Here is a 21,884-nt window from a genome sequence, read left to right as displayed (position 1 = left end):
AGAGAACTTTGCAGTTGTTCTTTAACTTTGTTTCTTGATTAAGCAACGTCTGAAATTATATAGTTTGAAAGCATCTAATTCTTTGATGAAAATTGCATATTTAATAATCGTAGTGAACTTTGAAGTTGTTCTTTAACTTTGTTTCTTGATTAAGCAACGTACCTATGTGCAGTTTACCATCTAGCTAGCCTGATGGTGACGATTGTACATAAAAAAGGCCAGAATATGGACTATCAATGAAGCAAATGACTTACATGCAGTACTGTCACTTTGTAAACTGTACGAGAGAGAGAGAGAGAGAGAGAGAGAGAGAGAGAGATGGAAGAGAGAGAGATGGAGAGGTTGAAGAAACAGAGAGAAAAAGATGAGAAAATAGAAAGAGAGGGAGAGGCACTGAGTCGAACAAAAAGGCCATATCAATGGGCCATGTACGACGACTGGGAACGCCTGAAACAATACTATAAGGGAAACTGGGAAGAGGTATTCAGTCCATTGACAACGAATGACGACACTGTACTTCACGTCGTAGCCTTTGCTGGGCGGAGCGACGTGCTTGAATTCTTGATTTCCCTTGTGAGAACTGCGACCAACGACAACCCTCGGAAATTACGGAATGCCTTGGTGCTGGAGAATAACCACGGGAACACCATCCTCCACGAGGTGGCGGCATCGGGAAACCTGGAAGCGGCAATGCTGTTGGTAAGCCACGATGACCGCACTAGAGATCAGCTAATTGCTAGACGGGATGCTGACCAAGACAATGAGTATGAGCCGGATGTTGATGCTAGCTCTAGACGTATTGTGGAGATTGAGAACAAGTTAGGAGAAACGCCGTTCTACAGGGCAGCTTCTTACGGTCACACAAAGTTAGTCGACTTTTTCAACAAAAAAAATGTGAATATAGAGGACCACTTAACCAGACGCGTTGATCACATGTCCGTTCTTCATATCGCTGTCATTAACCAACATTTTGGTCTCTCTCTCTCTCTCTCTCTCTCTCTCTCTCTCTCTCTCTCTTTCAACATTCAAAATAGCATTATTCATCGAAGTTAGATAATAATTAATATATATATAGTTGGGTTTGTTTGTATTGGGGGGCTCCTCCAAGGCGTATGTTATTTAAGTTTGAGCAAGTGTGTCATTTTTGTGTACTTTTGAAAAATGCCCCTCTTCTCTTTAAATTTTCAAAGAATGTAATTTAATTAGTAATAAGGTATTCAACAGTAGTTTAAGTGAGTGTGATACCTAAATATAGGAATCAAGCAATTTAAGTTTAATACCTATAACACTACGGTGACACCAGTGTGAGTTCAATATATTAGTCTCACACTCAAATTTTTCCGTCCATTGTAAGAGTATGATTCTATATGAGTCCAATATAGTGGTATCACACTCACTTTTTCCAACCCACTGTGGAAGGCATAAGAGACAAAACTGTAAAATCCAAAATGAAATTACCTCACGCACATTAGAATAGTTTCTGACGTATCTATTTTTATTTATATTTAAAAAACATGTAAATACAATTTTTTTAATAAAAGAATAAAATATTAAATAACCAATTGACACACGGGTAGATGTGTGGCAAGAGGCTATCATAATATTTACTTTCGTAAAATCAGCTAAATTGCGATAATAAGTCATTCAGTTGTTTGATTAACATTCTTTCTTCTTTTCTGTTTCCACTTTTCATATATAATGCAGAAACTGCTGTTTGGTTACTGAAAAAGTACCCATGTCTTGCAAAAAGAAGGGAAGACCATGGTTTCACAAGCCTTCAATTGCTAGCCCAGATGCCATCTGCCTTCCAAGTTTACTATCGCAAAAGCTTATGGAAGATGCTTATTCATAAATGTACGTGTCTATACTATTATTTAAGAGGAGGAACTGTATACCACATCGATATAAACTCCCAATTATGTCCCCCCGCTTACATTAAACACAATAATGTGTATAGTAAATAACAATAATTAAAAACATAAAAAATAAAAATTCCATTTCTTTTTAATCTCTTTTTATGTTCTCCGTAGCTTCATTCCACATGCATATATAACATAGGACTTTAATCTAGCAGCTAGTATGTAATACTATGTACATGATATTCGGATTAAACAATTTCACAACACTTTAACTATACTAATTACCTGTACTCTAGTAAAAACAGTTCTTTTACTCCTGCTAATGGAGTGCAAGAATAGAATTTAGGATGAGATCATATTTCTACTTCCCTTTCTATCTTAATTACATATATTATTCAGGCCTCTCTGAAGATGATAATGTTGATGGGGACGGTGATATAGAGAGCAGATGGATTCCACAGTTTTCCACGGCTTGCTTTTCGAAGACGCTCTCAAGTAAATAAATCTCAAACCTCGAATATAATAAATCGAACGTAATCTATTATTGTCTTATGTTGTTTTGCTCCTATGAATTGTATGCTTTGTTCAATTCTTAATTATATAGACTAAATGATGAACATGTAAGAATAATCTGACCTTTACAATTCAAAGAAGATGAAGTTATAGTCGACTTTAATATTAAGTTTATTCTCTCTGTTAGATACACACTACTCAATTAAACAATGTCTAATGAGAGTATTTTTCTGTGAGAGCAGTGACTACTATTTATATTGACAAACAATATATCCTTGCGATTCTCCTATTAGAATCTTTGTAGGAAACCAAGATTGCCTCCCATTTTTAATACAAGTGAGTAATGTACGATCAATTCCTAGTTTTAATCCTTTATTAACTAGGACAGTCAATTCCAATAACTCTTTTCTAAACAAAGTTAACTATATTGTTAATTTTAATCCTATATATGCATGATCAATCATACACAGGATGGCCTCGAGTGTTTTCGATCGTGAAGCAAATAAAAAAAGAAAAATCACTATCGGAGCTCACTCATCTGCTCGTAGAGAAAGACTATTCGTGGGTAGAAAGTAAGAAAACAGAGAAAGACAAGACAATTTCGTTGGTGTCCTTACAGAAAGATAGTGCTGCTATTGGTGGTGATGCAAGAGAAAGAAAAAAATATACTATTTATAACTACACCCCACTGCTTATAGCAACTAGCACCGGAATATTACCTCTCGTGAAAAAGATGTTTGAGGTACATCCTCAGGCGGTTGAGGCGCACGATATCGACAATCAACAAAACATTTTGCATATGTCTATTAAGCACCGTCAGTTGCAGATATTTAGGCTTGTGAAGAGAAGCAGAGCGATAACGTCGAGGTTAACTTCGAGGATTGACAGTGATGGAAATACCATATTACATCGAGCTGCAGATATGACATATTACTCTCCAGACACTCAAAGTGTAAGCGGTCCTGCGTTGCAATTGCAAGAAGAATTACGTTGGATGGTGGTGAGTGACTCTGGCCTTAGTTATATTCTCTCCATCAAAAATTAAAAATAAAAATAAAAACATAATGAGCCTTCCTTTTATTCATATTGGAAACAAAAATATGACAGACTAAGAATTGAAATGGTTAATTCATACATTAATAGTTAGTTTTACGAATTTGTTGGTAGCGCGTGAGAAAGATAATGCCTCCTCATTACATCATGCACCGCAACAACATGGGTATGACAGCGGAGGAGCTCTTCAATAGTGAGCATGCAAAGCTTCTTCAGTCGGCACAAACATGGATAAGAGGCACTGCTCAGTCATGCTCGGCCGTGGCAGCTCTAGTGGCCACTGTGGTTTTTGCAGCCGCCTACACTGCTCCCGGGGGTTACAGTTCAGGCGGTGTTCCTGTTCTCCGTCATTCTCCTTTCTTCACTATCTTTATCATCACAGACGTTGTCTCACTCATCAGCTCATTGTCTTCTCTCGTCACGTTTCTCTCGATCTTGACATCTCCGTTTGAGTTCAAAAACTTCCATCAATCTCTTCCGCTCAGGCTGCATTTAGGATTTGCCTTTCTTTTCTTCTCGCTAGTGACGACCATGCTCACCTTCACTGCTACAGCTGTGCTCTTGATTCATCTCAATGAGGGATTGACAAGGTCTCTCCTCTATGTTGCCGCCTTTCTTCCTGTGTCTGTATTTGGGCTCATACAGCTTCCCTTGTATGCGGGATTTTCTCATGCTTTGATGTTTCTATTTAAGAAAGTTAAGAAGTTTATAATTTCGTTTTTCCCTGTAAAGGAAATCCTCAATCAGCAAGGGTATTATTGAATGTTGATTTGTGTGTTGTAAGTCCAAACCAAAATAAATACCAATAATTACAAATTGGTGAGATAATGGACGATTGACTTCACAGCTTTTTTTAATATTTTTAGCTAAGCATGTTTTTTACCATTTACATATCTATGTAGCAGATATCTTTGATTTTGGGAGCTATTATTTATTTATTTATTGAAATGTATTCAACAACTAGAATTGTAATCTCTATTCAATAATCAGTGTGTGTTGTTTTCTCAAATAGTTGTTACTCCCTTTATTTCATTGTTCAATTTTTCTGAGTGTTAATGAGAGGTGTGAAATATATAGCTTGTAAACTTATCACCTATGTTTTTTTTAACAAACAATCTACACTAAGGGGTGGAAAAATAGGCTAAACCTCAATGGCTAGCAAGAATATGGTTCAAATTCACATTTGACGAGAATCGAGCCTAATACCTCTCGCATATAAATGAAGAGGAATACTATTAAACTGTAATACTAAGTGGCAAATTTATCACCCTATATTAATTTGATAATAGTTGATAGACCAAAACTGTTCTCTGAGCCAGTGCTCATTAAAGGCTGTTAAAGAGCAAGACACCCCAAGGAGCACGGAGCGGATAAAAACCAATGTTGCACATCTAAGGAAGATAATCATTTAGTTTTTGGTTTTTGGTTTTTGGTTTTGGTTTTCGGTTTTCATTTTTTTGAAAAATCAAGAAAGTAGTTTTGGTTCTTGTTTGGTAACAATTTTCAATTTTCACTTTTTTGAAAAATCAAGAAAGTAGTTTTTAGTTTTCATTTTTGAAAAATCAAGAATGTAGTTTTGGTTCTTGTAACTACTTTTAGTTTCCAAAAAAATGAAAACTGAAAATCAAAAAATCAAAAAATCAAAACTCAAGGCCAAATTTTCAAAAATCAAGAAAGTAGTTTTCAGTTTTCATTTTGCTGAAAACTGAAAATAGTTATCAAATAAGATTTCAGTTTTTAAAAAAGTGAAGAAAAAAAAATGAAAATGAAATGGTTATCAAATGGCTTGATTTTTTGGAAACTAAAACTAGTTATCAAATAAGATTTCAACTTTCAGTTTTTAAAAAAGTGAAAACGAAATTGTTCTAAGAGTGTCAAGAGCATGCTCAAGTTCTTGAAGCTGTTATGCATTTAGCAATCTAAATATTAAGATACTAATTGCACGTTTTAAACTCGCAAGTGCACAAGATCAAACACATAGTATAGAAAGCAAGTACGAGATCATTCCCACGAGGATTGCACTAATATGTATCTAGAATATGATTCCTAACAATTTAAATTAATTAATTCACAAAACTAAGCAACTATGCAAGTAAAGGTTTAACAAAATAGTTTGAGATGTCTTAAGTTTAAGTATAAAAGCACAATATAAAGAATGTAGGCAAATAAAAGTAATTGGCAATAAGGGTTTTGAAAACGATGTTTGAATAGTTAGGACTTTGACTTCCATCTCTAACCTTTTTCGCCTAACCAACTGACACACACTATGATACAAAATAGATTTTTGATGCTTTACGTTTGTCAACCTAAAGGCATGGTATCTACTCTTTAAGCTATTGATTTCCCTAAACAACGAATTAGGCATGGGTGTCTACACTAACTCTTTTCATTCTCAAAGTATTTAGCATGTATCTACTAAGTTGCAATCCAAGAAAGCATAATACAATGGAAATCGACAAACACGAGTCCTAAAACATGGTATCTATTCCGGTTATTCGAGATAATTAATTCCAAGAACTGTAACTAGTTCTCTTGTTACTCGGCATAGGTACAAGACTCGATCATCCAAATGTACCCATGTAACAAACTCAATTACAGAACTATTCTATGGTGATCAATCATAAAATAACTCAATAAGATTGGAATTAAAACTGGAATTAATCACTAAAGCATCAACAAATTGTCTTGTAACAAAAGAGTATCGAAAATACTCAAGGAAACATGATTAGGACTTCAACCAAGTCCCAACTATGAAATTTAGTTACTCATAATATAAATGGGCAGCAAAGACAAACAAAACATAAAGTAAAAGGAGAAGAAGAAACTCTTCGATGATGAATTGCAGAACGGTGCTCTGGTCCTTCCTTTTTCTCCCTTCTGACGTGGGTTGTTCTTTCTCTGTTTTGGTGGCTGCTGCTGCCTATCTTCTTCTTTCGCTTTTGTTTTTTTCTTTGCTTTTTTATATCTCACGCCCCCTCTGCTGGTCTGATTAGGGATCCTCCTTCATTCCCCTTCTAGTTGTAACCGACAAGGCAATTAGCCTTCTTTTCCTTATCAAGCTTAATGAGCTTTAAAGTCTCATTATATTAAAGACTTTTAATATACTTTCTCTCAGACTTTTTGGCTTTCTTCAACTGGTTAAAACTCCTAATAATTAGGAATTTTAATCTTCATTTAATATGCCACATTGATACACGTTTGTAGAAAATTTCATATTCGCGCGTAGCCCAGCCTGCATGTACTAAAACTTCCATAACTCTCTCAAGAAAAATGATATTCAAGAACCGTAAAATTCCACGGAAAATAGACATCCGTAGCTTTCCAAACATATATGGCACATCTCCTGGTTCTTCCCGAGTCAATACAGTTTAATCCATGAACTCGACTGATTTGCAGAGGCTGTGCTGATGACATAGGATTGTAAAAGCCTTTTTTAGCTCCTTTTGCACTCTTTGCTTGTTACAACCTACAAAACACAAATATAATGTAAAACCTATATAGAAAGGTAAAACAAAGATGTAAACAAGGAGAATTATTATATATATAATAACGAATTTACGAGCATAACAGAAGCCAAAAGAAGGAAGTTTGATGACAACGGCGAAAAGTGTGTGTTCGGTGAGAGCTATATGGGTATGCACATGTCGACCCTAGTTAAGAGAATTATACTCAATATTGGAAAATCTCTATGCTATTATCATTCTGTTTCTACTTTTTATTTCTCACTTTTGTAATTAGAGAGAACTATAGACGAAAATGTGTAGAAGGATCACACATTTTTAATAGAGGAGTTGTTTTTCGCCTATAAGATGAGGGTGTTTAAAAGAAAAATAAGCGATTTGGGTTTACATCAAATTATCTATAGACGGGGGTTAAAAGGTTGTGAATATCGAAAAAAAATTTAGTATGCAGTAAACACAGTTCAGTATATTAGGTATCATAATATAATTGGTTAGAATTTTCTTTTAAAGTTTTTAACCAATTGTATTATTAAAGCATCTCAAAAAAAAGACGTCAAATATTGAACACCATATTTTAATTTGATGATCTACGTGCCAATTTGACATCATGTTAAAATTGCATCGCCAACCAATGTGTCTAATATATTATTTTGTATTTTAAGATATTAATTTTTATAATCTATACTATTATTAAGAAAACCCTCATTGCAATTTGTATCTTTTGAACTTTTTGCCCTTTTTTCCTTTTTTTCCTTTTTTTGCCTTTTGTCTATTTTACCCTCGCTTTTGATACACAATATTTACATAATGAGGGCAAAATAGTAATTTTGTATCTTTTAAGAAAATGACAATCACATCCCTATTTTTCCTATTTTACCCTCACTTTTGATACACTATTTACATAAGATAAAAAAAATATGCACTTATTAAGAGAAATTATCCAACCATTTTTCATACAGGTACGTGAAATCATGATGTTTTTTTGAATAGTTTGAATGAACTTAAGTGGTCGTGTTTGAGGAGAACGTGGGAGGAGGTGGGCGGTTGAAGAGGCTTTATTTATAAAGAAAAAATATGCATTTATTAAGAGAAATTGTCTCATCATTATTATTCCATACTCTTTTTAAAATTTTAAAAATTAATCACACTCCTTAATCAATAACAAAAACTAAAATGAAATTGTTCACACACAGGATGTGTGCTCATCTGCTAGTAAATACTAAAAGAAATATAAATAGCTACACTTATACCAAGCATTTAATGCAAGGCTAGTCCAAAAACTAAAATAATTATTTGGCATATGTATTTTAAACAGTGTTCTGAAAATCGGTCTAGGCACTTGACGGAGGAGCCTTGACCCAATTTAGTCCAAGATGTTCATATACGGCGGGGAAGATTTAGGCAGCTGCCTAGGCGCACTATGCGGTCTGGGCCGTTCTAAGCGACTGTCTAGTTGGCTCTGCAACTCTTACATAGGATCTGCAATGCCCAATCTCAAAGTGGAGCCTCGATTGAAATTCTGTAGCTCACCATTTGTGAGTAGAAGAGGAAAGAGAGAATGCAAAAAGAGAAAAACTCTTAACTTTTAAGGTATCAATCCACAGCAGCACGATCTGGATTTGAGATTTAGTTCAACATTCTGATGACTGAAGGAAAAAGAAGAAGAAACGGAAAAACTCAAATGGGAAGAGTGTTCCGCTTTCCAACAGGTCAAAGTGTGATAATGATATGGGCTTTGGAAATCTTAGGTGACGTGACAGAGGTGGGGTGGAGGGGTCAGAAACACATATGGGATATTATTTGGTTTTTAATCATTAATAAACCACCCACTACGTCTATGTGGGGTTTTTATCATTTCAAACACCTTGGAATATATACATTATATATATATATGTGTGTGTGTGTAATATATTTATATAAATTTATTGGGATAATGTTTTATTATTTTTTTACTTAATAGAATCTCTCTCACACACACATATATATATATATATATATATAATTTTTAAATAATTGTGTGCTTATGGATATATATATATATATGTGTGTGTGTGTGTGTGTAATATATTTATATAAATTTATTGGGATAATGTTTTATTATTTTTTTACTTAATAGAATCTCTCTCTCACACACACACATATATATATATATATATATAATTTTTAATTAATTGTGTGCTTTTTTATTTTTTAGTTTCATGGTGGAATGTTTATGGAAATGGTGTACCTAATTTGCAAAGGATGGATTGACTACAAGTTCATCCAATTGTGAAATGAATTGGGAAACTTTTGAGGGGATACATACAAAAAAATAAAAAATAAACTAGATACAACAACGTTAAATTATTTAATCTATGTCCAATCCAATGCAAGGATCATGAACAAGAAGAATTTAGTCTATCATCCAAGAATACTCCTCATTATGATTATATGCTTACTATTTTTTAAATATTGAACTTGTTTGGTGGATGTACTTTGTGTATTCTTCTACTTCTATTTTTACATTTTATCATTCTTCTATTATCCATACAAGCAGTGGCGAAGCCAGAAATTAGCAGGGGGAGGGGCAAATTTAAAAGAGTACAAAGTTCAAAAAAAGGGAAACAACCAAGTCTGTTTATATAGTAATATCGTCCATAATTTATCAATACAAACAAGTTACATTAAAAACCCTTTTCAGTGAAGACATCACTGCCAGCATCTCCCGTTTTCATTTGAAAATATAGCAATAACGGCAAAATGGAGCATCTCTAGCTATATTTTACTCCAACCACTCATAAGTATCAAATCGATTATGTTGGCTTTCACTTGGAATGGAACGGAAACAGCTGTAAGGCTGCTGTTGGTTGATTGAATGTTGCAGACTGCAGCCAATCTGGGCACACAGAAGGCAAAGAATTAGAAAGAGGGATTGTAAAACAAGATTCTAAAAGATGCTAGCGCTAATCGGATGGCAGGTTAGGATATTGTGCGTAGGCAGGATCTAGGCAGATTAGACGGATTTAGGTAAATTTGTAATATATTATATAAATTAATTAAATTTAAACACTTATTTAACAAAATTATATTTAAACATCAACTAAAACGTTATTTTTCAAAAAGGTGAGAGTTGTAGGTACAAAATATATGGTGATCTTAAAAGAAATAAAAAGTGATATTGGGTTAAAGAGAGGGGAAAATAATATTTAGGTTAAGAAAGAGAAAAATAAAGGGATATAAAAAGTAATAAATAGAAGATGGGGGACTATTTAAAAGAAATGTGCAACGATTAAGAAAATGGTGGGACCATCTTAAATAAACCGTGGAATTAAAATGGTTGTTGAGACCTCATTGTCTTCCTCGGGCACGACTGACTGTGCAAAAGAACTTTCAGCTTCCGGCTTCTTCGTATACACCCACCTAACCCCACCCAGCCCCGCCCAGACTTAAATAGCTCTGCTTAATCCCTCCCTCCTAGTCTCGCCTAATGTGCTTTCCGATTAGGAAGGGGCTTCACGAATCACGACTTGCAGGTTTTCCGACGGGAGCAGAGGGGCGGACCATGGCTCCTGGGCTTCACTTCGGAAGAGGGGAGGGGCGGTCGCCCCTCCTTGTCCCTCTGTAGCTTCACCAGTGTATACAAGTATAGTTTTTTTAATTAAGTGTAAATAGGCACTTATTTACATGATATATAATAAATTTACATAAATATGCCAAGGCCGCTTAGCCGTCTAGGCTCTAGGCCCTTGCCTGCCGCCCAAGTAGCGTTTAGTGTTTTTTATAACCTTCATTTTGAGGTGGCACTTTTGACCAGTGTTCTAAAAAGTGGACTAGGCGGCCACTTAGGTGGCGCCTAGGCGCTGGATGGCGGACCTCCGTCGCGATTATTATGAAATCGTTCAAAAAATCAGAAGGGCTATTAATCAGTGTCTAGGCGGCCTCTTAGTTTTGTAACAAAAAAAATAAATAATAATAATAATAATAATAATAATAAACTCTTTGTACTAAAGACAAGAGAGATATCTGTTAAAGAATGAGAGATAGAGAGATCTGCAATTTTGTTGTTGAAAGAAGAGAGAGAAAGCCGTGTGGAACTTCTTGAAATCATCACCATCGGGGATGACCACTACACTGACCCACACAATTCAATTGATTTTTGGGTTCGGTTGGTCAGGATATGCGGTTTGATGAACATGAAGGCTTGTTTAGTTGATGACAAGACGACACCCCAGGGAAAGGGTAGCTAGGTAAGGCTTGTTTAAACCAAGGGAGAAGCCAAGATAAGGGATGAAGACTTTGGAATTGACAACATAAAGAAAAAGAAGATGTAGAGAAATTGGGTTTAGGTGTCAGAAATGAATAAAGAAAATTATTTGTTTAATAAATAACACTGCATTATTGGATTGAGAATATAATAAATTAAACAAAATATCAAGGAGTTGGTTGTCAAATCTTTTATCATCTTTTTGTTAGGGTTTTCTTTGTAAATAACTAAACATAAAAGGTCTTTTTGAGTTCTATGCTAATTTTATCAACTGGATATATTGGGCCGTGTCTTTTTGGGGCTTTTTTTTTTTTTTGGTAATTTGTAAGCCTTTTTATATGTAAAATGACACTTATGTGTACAATGTATAATAAATTTATCTAAATCCGCCTATGCCCCAATCTTCCGCCCAACTAGCGCCTAGCGTTTTTTAAAACCTTGTTTTTGACGCCTCCCACCAAGCCTTCAATCCACATCAACTTTTGGCTAATGGGTTGGAATGAAATGAGATGCCATTTTTTACTGTTACATGTCTACTTGGAAATTTGAAGTATTGGTTGGAGATGCTCTTGTATTTGGTTTGTTAAGCCGTATTCTCGATACACTGAAAAATCTTTAGTGACCAACACTAAAGGCTAGAATATCATCCGGTCCTAAAAATAATAGAAGTCACTGGAAAAAGCAAGAATTAAAAGAAAAGGAAATGATGAGGATCAATGCTAACACACTTTACCACAAGGCTAGGAAGAACACAGCTAGTAACTTTGGATCTTTTCAAAACTCTTTTTTTTTTTCTTTTTTTCTTTTTTCAGCTTTTGACATTATATAATTTGAATGCATCTAATTCTTTGATGTAAATTGCATATATAATTCTCTTAGAGAACTTTGCAGTTATTCTTTAACTTTGTTTCTTGATTAAGCAACGTACTATGTGCTACTTACCATCTAGCTAGTGTGATGGTGAATACTGTATAGAAAAAAAAAGGCCAGAATATGGACTATAAAATGAAGCAAATGAGTCATATACAGTACCAGTGTGTAAAGTGTACGAGAGAGAGATGGAAGAGAGGTGGAAGAGAGAGAGAAAGATATTAAACCTCTACGAAGTATGATGAACAAAGGTGGCGACTATGAAACTAAGAGAAGAACGAAGAGAGAGAGAGAGAGAGAGAGAGTAAATGATTTCTTTCAATCGTATTTTGCTTCGAGAGAGAGATGGAACAGAGGTGGAAGAGAGAGAGAAAGATATTAAACCTCTGCGAAGTATGATGAATAAGGGTGGCGACTATGAAACTAAAAGAAGAATGGAGAGAGAGAGAGTAAATGATTTCTTTCAATCGTATTTTGCTTACAAAGAATGATCTCTAAAGTATTACACTTTGGATTATATAGTATTTCAACCTTTTACACTATTACAAAAGTACCCTTTAACTACCTATTCTTTTCACCAAATTCCAAATAACTCTACAACTAACTCATCACTCTATATTTGACAAGTGTCAACTATTACTCCCCTATCAACCTCAGTGAATGATCAAGAAGTTGAGATTACTTATAGAGTTGATGACTGACCATTCTCATGATTTGAGGATTCTGGATCATCAATGAGTCCTGCTGTTGAAACAAAACGTCCAGGTGATGTAGCAGTGCTTGAAGCTCCCAATGCCAGGTTGTGACAATGTTTGATAAACACTGGACTGTGTAAACCGTTTGTTAGAATATCAGCAACCTGATCCTCCGTGGGAATATATTGAACTATAATATCTTTCTTTTGAACCTTCTCTCGAACAAAATGATAATAAGTATCCAAGTGTTTTATCTTTGAATGAAACACTGGATTCGAACACATTGCCAATGCAAACAAGTTATCACAGTGTAGACAAAGAGGAGACAATAGCACCTGATGAGTATCTTTGAGAATAAATCGGATCCAAAACACATCAGCAGCACAATGAGCTAGTGCTTTGTAGTTTGCTTCTATAGAACTTTGAGATACTGTGGATTGTTTCTTAGATTGCCATGATATTGGATTGTTTCCTAGAAAGATAACATAGCATGTGGTAGATCTCCTTGAGTTGATATCCGCATCCCAGTTAGAATTTGAGTATGCATTTATAGAAAAGTCTGTGGATTTTGTGTATCTCAAACCACATGTAATTATGCCTTGTAAATACCTCAGAATTCATTTTACCAAGTGAAAATGCATCTCAGTGGGATTTGTCATATATTGGCACACTAAATTGACAGAATGAGCTATGTCAAGCCTAGTAAAGGTCAAGTATTGGAATGCACCTACCATGCTTCTGTATTGAGTAAGATCAGTCATAGGCACTCTTTCTGTAGTAAGTAGTTGAGTATGTGGTTTAGAAGGTGTGGATGTGGGTTTGCAATGATCTATACCAGCTTTATGCAACAAGTCCTTTGCATACTTAGACTGATTAACAAACAAAGAACCATCTTCTTGATACTGTATTTGCAAACCAAGGAAGGAAGTTAGTCTACCCATATCTTTCAAATCAAATACTTCTGCAAGATCATGTACCACTTGTTGAATTTTTTACTCACTTGAACCAATTAAGATAATGTCATCCACATATAATAGGAGTATAATCACATCCTTGTTATTAGTTCTTGTAAACAGACTTGTATCTGAGATAGAGAAGCTTTGAATCCCAGATATGGCAAATAACTAGTGAACATTCCAAGTTCTTGGAGTTTGTTTAAGACCATACAAGGACTTAACCAATTTGCAGACATAACTTGGATGCTTTGGATCAATAAACCCTTGAGGTTGCTTCATATATACATCTTCTTCCAGATCACCATGCAAAAATGCATTTTCAACATCCAATTGTTTTAATGGCCATCCAAATTGATCCGCCCCTAAAAAATAATAGGAGTCACCAGAAAAAACAAGAATTAAAAGAAAAAGAATCAATGGGAGTAGTTCTAGTGTTGTTAGACCCCCTTGGTGGCGATTCAATCCCCAAGCGAATAGTAACTGCCTTTAATGAATAATAATTATCCAAGTGCATCTACACCTCTAAACTAAATATTCTAGGCAATTCGTATTAAAATATTTTTATTTTATTTTTAAATTTGGATAATAATAAAAGATTGGTTGAAAGTAATTGAAAATATTAAAATGTGGTGTAAGGTGGAATAACGTGGTTAAGTATTTGCAGAAAAAAAAAATTATAATTTTTTTTAATACTTTTTTTATATTTTTAATTAACTTGTTTATAATTTTTTTGTATTTTAATTAACTTTTAATTAATTTTTATAATTTTTTAATAGTGACTGATGTCATCGTTACTTCACATAATTTATGAGCTAGGCTAGGCAATTCTGGCCTAGGGCACTAACTGGGCTACTGGAGGGTGTTGGTATTGACAAGAGTTTACTAACTCAATACCAAAATATGTGGGTGATAAGTTTACAAACTCTATCACACCTCTCACTTTCACTCTCAATAAAATTGGACTAACAAATGGAGAAGGGATAGGAAATAACAAGCTTCCACTAAAACACACTTTCTTGATATATGAAATAAAAGGCAGTTTACAAACTGATGAAAAAAAAAAAGGATAGAAGCTTACAAGCTTATGAAGCTGAGAGAATACAATCAGAAAATGGGATTGGGATTTTTTTGTCTAAAGCCTTACGAGAGGCTTCCTTAAATACTACACAACCTACACCTTTACACCATCAATTGACAGCACACAGACAGCAGCATATCTGCTGTCTTTAACACATGGGAACGTGAAAAATGAAGAGACCAAATGTATTCCAGGTTGTCTACATTCAGCTAGCACATGGCAGCACCATTCCAGGTTGTAATCACAACCTTTCAGCTAGCACATGGAGGAGACTTTGTTCTTTGTAGCTGGAAAGAAACAAACAGCTAGCAGCAACATTTTACAACCTGTTTTGATTTGAATTTCCAACAAACCTCCTCAAATCAAAACGCCTTCATTCCTAGCATTTCACGCAGTAGCCGGAATGATTCAATTGGCAATGGCTTTGTGAAGATGTCTGCCACTTGTTCCATGGTGTGGCAGTAGACAAGTTCAATTGTCTTTTGCTTCACATGGTCCCTCAGAAAATGGAACCTGGTATCGATGTGCTTGCTCCTTCCATGTTGGACTGGATTCTTAGCAAGCTTGATGGCTGAAATGTTATCCACATGAATCAAGGTCGATTCTTCTTGTGAATGACACACTGATTTCAACAGATTCCTTAACCAAATTGCCTCACACACGGTTGAGGCTACAGCTACATACTCGGCTTCACATGATGACAAGGCAACGATTGACTGCTTCTTTGAAGTCCACGAGAAAGCTGTTGAACCTAGAAAAAAGGCATAGCCAGTTGTGCTTTTCCTTTCATCTTGGTCACCTCCCCAATCACTATCCGAATAGCCATATAATTTTGTATCTTCACCAAAATTATAAAATAGACCAAAGTTTAGAGTACCTTTTATGTACCTTAGAATTCTCTTGACAGCAAGCCAATGAGACTCCCTTGGTGTTTCCATGTATCGACTTACAAGTCCAACACCATAAACTATGTCTGGTCTTGTGATTGTGAGGTACCTTAGGCTTCCAACGAGGCTTTTGTACACTGTTGAGTTTACAAACTCACCCTCTCCTCCTTTGGACAGCTTCAATCCAGTTGCGACTGGGGTATTGACAGTGTTGCACTTGTCCATATTGAACTTCTTCAATATGTCTCTCATGTACCTTTGTTGAGAGATGTAGATACCATCACTTTCTTGCTTCACTTCTATGCCAAGAAAGTATGACATTAATCCATTGTCAGTCATCTCGAACTCACTGAACATTGATTGCTTGAACTCATGGAACATTGCCTCATTGTTTCCTGTAAACAATAAATCATCTACATAGAGACAAATAATTAAGAACTCCCATTTTTCACCATTCTTCATGTAAACTGAATGCTCGTATGGACATTTCTGAAATCCATTTTGGTGAAGGTAGTTGTCGATCCTTGAGTTCCAAGCTCGTGGTGCTTGCTTGAGGCCGTACAAAGCCTTCTTCAAACGATACACCTTATCTTCTTCTCCTTGTACTTGGAAGCCTTCCGGTTGTTCCACGTACACTTCTTCCTCAAGTACTCCATTAAGGAAGGCTGACTTGACATCTAGTTGATAAATTTTCCATTTATGATGAGCGGCAAGAGAGATTAGTAATCTTACCGTGTCAAGTCTTGCAACTGGAGCATAGACTTCATCATAGTCCACTCCATACTTCTGTTTGTAGCCCTTTGCTACAAGCCTTGATTTGTATCGATCCACACTCCCATCTGCAGTGCGTTTGATCTTGTAAACCCACTTGACACCAATAGCCTTCTGATTTGGTGGGAGTTTTGTCAGCTCCCAAGTGTCATTCTTCTCGATGGCATGGATCTCTTCTTCCATGGCTTTCTTCCAACAATTTTCTTCCACAGCTTCATTGAATGAGAGAGGCTCGTGGTCTGCATACAAGCAGAAAAGGTTGGTTTCTTCTTCTTCTTCTTGTCCATAAATCTCTGTGAGACTCCTTAACCTCACTGGAGTTGAGGAGCTGCTTTCCTCACTAGATGTAGGACCACTCCTTGCAATTCTGTGCACTGGAGTTGTTGTGATTGTTTGAGCAGGCTGTTGCTCAATCGGTGGTACAACTTCTGGTTCTTCAAAATCAGTGGAAACGATCTTCTCTTTACTGACTTCTTTGTTGTTCCACTTCCATGTCTCTTCCTCACTGAAGATGACATCTCTACTAACCACTAGTTTGCCAGTTAGTGGGTTGTAGAGCTTGTATGCCTTGGACTCTTCACTATAGCCACAAACACACACTTCTCACCTCTATCATCAAGTTTCCTCTTCTTGGCTTCTGGAACTTGAGCATATGCAACACACCCAAAAATTCTTAGGTGTGTAACATTCGGCTTGTATCCACTCCAAGCCTCTTGTGGTGTCATCCTCTTGACACTCTTTGTTGGACATCGATTCAACAAATAAATCGAACAAGCTACAACTTCTGCCCATAACTCTTTTGGCAAATTCTTCTCCTTAAGCATGGACCTTGTCATTTTCAGGATGGTTCGATTCTTTCTTTCGGCTATCCCATTTTGCTGTGGGGTATAGGCAGCAGTAAGTTGATGCCTAATTCCTTGCTCCTTGCAGTATGCTTGGAAAGCATTGGAGGTGTACTCTCCACCTCTATCTGATCTCACAGCCACAAGCTTGTGGTTACTTTCAGCCTCTGTGAGTGCCTTGAACTCCTTGAAAATTTTTAGGGCAGCTGACTTCTCCTTGAGAAAATAGACCCAAGTCTTTCTACTGAAATCATCAATGAAGGTAATAAAATACCTATTACCTCCATAAGACATGGGATCCAATGGACCACATATATCTGTGTGCACCAACTGCAGTGGTGACTTTGCTCTCCATGTATCACCAACAGGGAACGATAGTCGTGCTTGCTTGCCAAGCACACAACCTTCACATACTTGGCGTGTGGCTTCAATCTGGGGTAGACCACGAACCATTCCTCCACTTGACAGCAACTTTAGGCCATTGAAATGAAGATGGCCAAATCGAAGATGCCATTTCCATGACTCATCTTCCATTACACCGATGTTGCAGCTTCCAATCTTTGTGTTCAAATTCAACGGAAACATCCGGTTCTTTGACATTCGAACACGTGCAATAAGCTTTCTCCTTGCATTCTTGAGAGTGAGAAGCATGTTCTCCATATGTATAATGTACCCTTTCTGGAGCAGTTGACCAATGCTCAGAATGTTGCTCTTCATACCTGGTATGTAGTAGGTATCGGAGATGTATTCTTCTCTACCATCCTTCTGGATGATCTTGATCTTCCCTTTGCCTTCAACTGGCAACTTTGAGGAGTCACCAAGACTTACAGATCCATAGGCCCCATCTTTGAGTTCGGCAAAAAACTCCTTCTTTCCACACATGTGATTGCTTGCACCAGAGTCCAAATACCAAACATCTTGTTGGCTACTGGAATCATGGTGTGCTAGCAAGACTGTAAGTTCTTCATCAGTATTTCCACTTGATTCTGCCATGTTGACATGCTCACCATTTTTATGTGAACATTCATTGGCATAATGTCCATATTGCTTACAGTTGTGACACTGGATATGCGCCTTTCCTCGAGTAGATCTCCACTCCTGAGACTGACCTTGATTTTGTGCATAGCCTCGACCTCTTCCTCGGGCTCGTCCTCGGCTACGGTTGGATGAGCTCCCACGACGTGAGTTCCACTGCCACGACCTTTATTTGGTTTGTCAATATTCAACTTTGACTCCAAAGCTTGCTCTAGCGTTGTGGGGCTTGCATTCTTCTGAATGCGTTGCTCGTGAACTAGGAGGGATCCTAGTAGCTCCTCTGCGCTCATCACCTCCAAATCCTTGGATTCCTCAATGGCAGTCACCACATGCTCAAACTTAGATGTGAGTGACCGGAGTATCTTCTCCACAACTCGTACTTCATCGAGTCTCTCGCCATTTCTCCTCATCTGATTTACTATCACAATGAGCCTTGAGTGATAGTCGGAGATGCTCTCTCCTTCATTCATGTGAGCAGTTTCAAAATCTGCTCGAAGTGATTGTAATCTCACTTTCTTGACCCGATCTACTCCTTTGTAGATTGTACTGAGTGTGTCCCATACTTGCTTGCTCGTTGTTGCTTCTGCAACCTTTTCGAACGTTGAATCTTCTAATCCTTGATATAGAAAATACAACGCCTTTTGGTCCTTCTTTCGTAAGTCCCTGAGAGTGCTACTTTGTTCTGCAGTATATGCAGCTTCTTGCGCGGCAGTGGGTACAACATACCCACCACTGACAACTTCCCACAACTCTTGTGATCCAAACAAAGCTTTGAATTGGATACACCATCTTTCATAATTTTCTTTCTTCAATACGGGAACTTGGAGTTGCACTAGATTTGACGCCATAGCCGCTGCACTTGCCAGAAAAGTATTCTGGCTCTGATACCAATTGTTGGTATTGACAAGAGTTTACTAACTCAATACCAAAATATGTGGGTGATAAGTTTACAAACTCTATCACACCTCTCACTTTCACTCTCAATAAAATTGGACTAACAAATGGAGAAGGGATAGGAAATAACAAGCTTCCACTAAAACACACTTTCTTGATATATGAAATAAAATGCAGTTTACAAACTGATGAAAAAAAAAAAAGGACAGAAGCTTACAAGCTTATGAAGCTGAGAGAATACAATCAGAAAATGGGATTGGGATTTTTTTGTCTAAAGCCTTACGAGAGGCTTCCTTAAATACTACACAACCTACACCTTTACACCATCAATTGACAGCACACAGACAGCAGCATATCTGCTGTCTTTAACACATGGGAACGTGAAAAATGAAGAGACCAAATGTATTCCAGGTTGTCTACATTCGGCTAGCACATGGCAGCACCATTCCAGGTTGTAATCACAACCTTTCAGCTAGCACATGGAGGAGACTTTGTTCTTTGTAGCTGGAAAGAAACAAACAGCTAGCAGCAACATTTTACAACCTGTTTTGATTTGAATTTCCAACAGAGGGCTGGAGGAGATTTTGGTGGGGAGAGGGGATTTAATCCACTAGGCTGGAAGTGCTATGAGGATCAATGCTTAACTCACTTTATCACAAATTACGTAGTATCACAGCTGGTAGCTTTCGATCTTTTCAAAACTCTCTTTTTTCAGCTTTTGACATTACATAATTTGAAAGCATCTAATTCTATGATGCAAATTGTATATATAATTCTCTTAGAGAACTTTGTAGTTATTCTTTAACTTTGTTTCTTGATTAAGCAACGTACCTATGTGAAAATAGAAATATGGAAGAGAGAAAGAAAGAGAGGTTGGAGAAAGAGAGAGAAGAAGATGAGAAAATAGAAAGAGCGGGAGAGGCTCTGAGTCGATCAAAAAGGCCATATAAATGGGCCATGCACGACAACTGGGAACCCCTGAAACAATACTATAAGAGAAACTGGGAAGAGGTTTTCATTCCATTGACAACGAACGACGACACTGTACTTCACGTCGTAGCCTATGCCGGGCGGAGCGATGTGCTCGAGTTCTTGATTTCACTTGTGACAACTGCGACCAATGACCCTAGAAAGTTACGGCATGCCTTGGTGCTGGAGAATGGCCACGGGAACACCATCCTCCACGAGGTGGTGGCGTCGGGAAACCTAAAAGTGGCAATGCTGTTGGTAAGCCACGATAACAGCGTTAGGAGTGAGCTAATTGCTAGACAGGATGTTGATCAAACATATGAGTACGAGCGAGATGTTATTGATGCTAGGTCTAGAAGTATTGTGGAGATTGAGAACAAGCTAGGAGAAACGCCCATCTACAGGGCAGCTTCTTACGGTCACACAAAATTGATCGACTTTTTCCACAAACAATATGTGAATACAGAGCGCCACTTCACCAGATCTGTTGATCGCATGTCCGTTCTTCATATCGCTGTCACTAACCAACATTTTGCTCTCTCTCTCTCTCTCTCTCTCTCTCTCTCTCTCTCTCTCTCTCTCCCCCCATTCAAAATAGCATTATTCATCAAAGTTAGACAATAATTAATATATAATATAGTTGGGCTTGTTAGCAAGTGTTTGACTTTTGTGTTTCCACTTTTCATAAATAATGCAGACACTGCTGTTTGGCTACTGAAAAAGTACCCATTTCTTGCAAAAACAAGGGAAGACGATGGTTTCACAAGCCTTCAATTGCTAGCCCAGATGCCATCTGCCTTCCAAGTCTACAATCGCGAAAGCTTATGGAAGATGCTTATTCATAAATGTACGTATCTATACGCTTACATTAAACACAATAATGTGTATGGTAACTAACAATAATTAAAAAAATAAAAAATAAAAACTCCCTTTCTTTCTAATCTCTTTTAAATAACTATACTAATTACCTGTACTCTAGTGAAAATACTTGTTTTACTCCTGCTAACGGAGTGCAAGAGAAGAATTTACAGTGCTTCCCTTTTCATCTTAACTATATATATTCAGGCCTCTCTGAAGATGATAGTGTTGATGGGGCCGCACCAAATCAAAACGGTGATATAGAGAGCAGATGGATTCCATAGCTTCTCACATCTTGCTTGTCGAAGAAGCTCACAAGTAAATAAAACTCAAACCTTGAATATATAAATCGACGTATTTATTATTGTCTTTTGTTGTTTTGCTCCTGTGAACTTTATGTTTTGCTCAATTCTGAATTATATAGACTAAATGATCAACATGTAAGAATAAATCTGACCTTTACAAATCAAAGAAGATGAAGTTATAATCGACTTCAATAGTAAGCTTTTTCTCCTTGCTAGATAAAAACCAAACAAGTCCCTACAATTTATAATGAGCATTTTTTTTTTTTTTTTTTTTTTGGTGAGAGAAGTTACAATTTATATTGACAAACAATATATCCCTACAATTCTCCTCAGAATCTTGGTAGGAAACCAAGATTGTCTCCCATATTTAATATAAGTGAGTAATTTAGGATCAAATTCCTAGTTTCAATTCTTTATTAACTAGGACATCCAAACCTAATTAGACTTTTCTAAACCAATTTGAACTCAAATGGCTGACCAATATACATCTACACTTATGCTCATATTGTAACAGAACATATGTGTTCATACCTCTCCAATCATACTCCGTATTTATAAATAAAATAAAATAAAAAAATTGCTTCAAAAGACTATG

General features: G+C 36.6%; 2 protein-coding genes across 2 annotated transcripts; both read left to right on the top strand.

The window, feature by feature from the left end:
• The first annotated feature begins 238 nt into the window (after positions 1–238).
• LOC137722887 (uncharacterized) lies at positions 239–4,434 on the top strand. The gene is made up of 5 exons (XM_088695001.1): positions 239–973; positions 1,705–1,854; positions 2,259–2,354; positions 2,843–3,372; positions 3,540–4,434. The coding sequence occupies exons 1-5, from the start codon at positions 319–321 to the stop codon at positions 4,185–4,187; spliced, it is 2,079 nt and encodes a 692-aa protein (XP_088551127.1). The 5' UTR covers positions 239–318; the 3' UTR covers positions 4,188–4,434.
• Positions 4,435–19,954: 15,520 nt separating this feature from the next.
• LOC148697182 (uncharacterized) lies at positions 19,955–20,785 on the top strand. Its single transcript, XM_088695003.1, has one exon. The coding sequence runs from the start codon at positions 20,007–20,009 to the stop codon at positions 20,748–20,750; it is 744 nt and encodes a 247-aa protein (XP_088551129.1). The 5' UTR covers positions 19,955–20,006; the 3' UTR covers positions 20,751–20,785.
• Positions 20,786–21,884: the final 1,099 nt, after the last annotated feature.

The sequence above is a fragment of the Pyrus communis genome, chromosome 5 (assembly GCF_041283825.1).
Source record: "Pyrus communis isolate YQ-2024b chromosome 5, ASM4128382v1, whole genome shotgun sequence".
NCBI classification, from domain to species: domain Eukaryota; kingdom Viridiplantae; phylum Streptophyta; class Magnoliopsida; order Rosales; family Rosaceae; genus Pyrus; species Pyrus communis.
The sequence above is the reverse complement of the archived record's forward strand: the minus strand, read 5'-3'. Positions and strand labels throughout refer to the sequence as shown.

What these genes read in the sequence shown, in the direction of transcription:
- LOC137722887 (XM_088695001.1), top strand. Translation starts at nt 319, where the DNA reads ATGGAAGAGAGAGAGATGGAGAGGTTGAAGAAACAGAGAGAAAAAGAT. An exon ending in TGTCATTAACCAACATTTTG is followed by an intron (nt 974 to 1,704) that starts GTCTCTCTCTCT and finishes TATATAATGCAG; the next exon opens with AAACTGCTGTTTGGTTACTG. An exon ending in CTTTTCGAAGACGCTCTCAA is followed by an intron (nt 2,355 to 2,842) that starts GTAAATAAATCT and finishes AATCATACACAG; the next exon opens with GATGGCCTCGAGTGTTTTCG.
- LOC148697182 (XM_088695003.1), top strand. Translation starts at nt 20,007, where the DNA reads ATGGAAGAGAGAAAGAAAGAGAGGTTGGAGAAAGAGAGAGAAGAAGAT.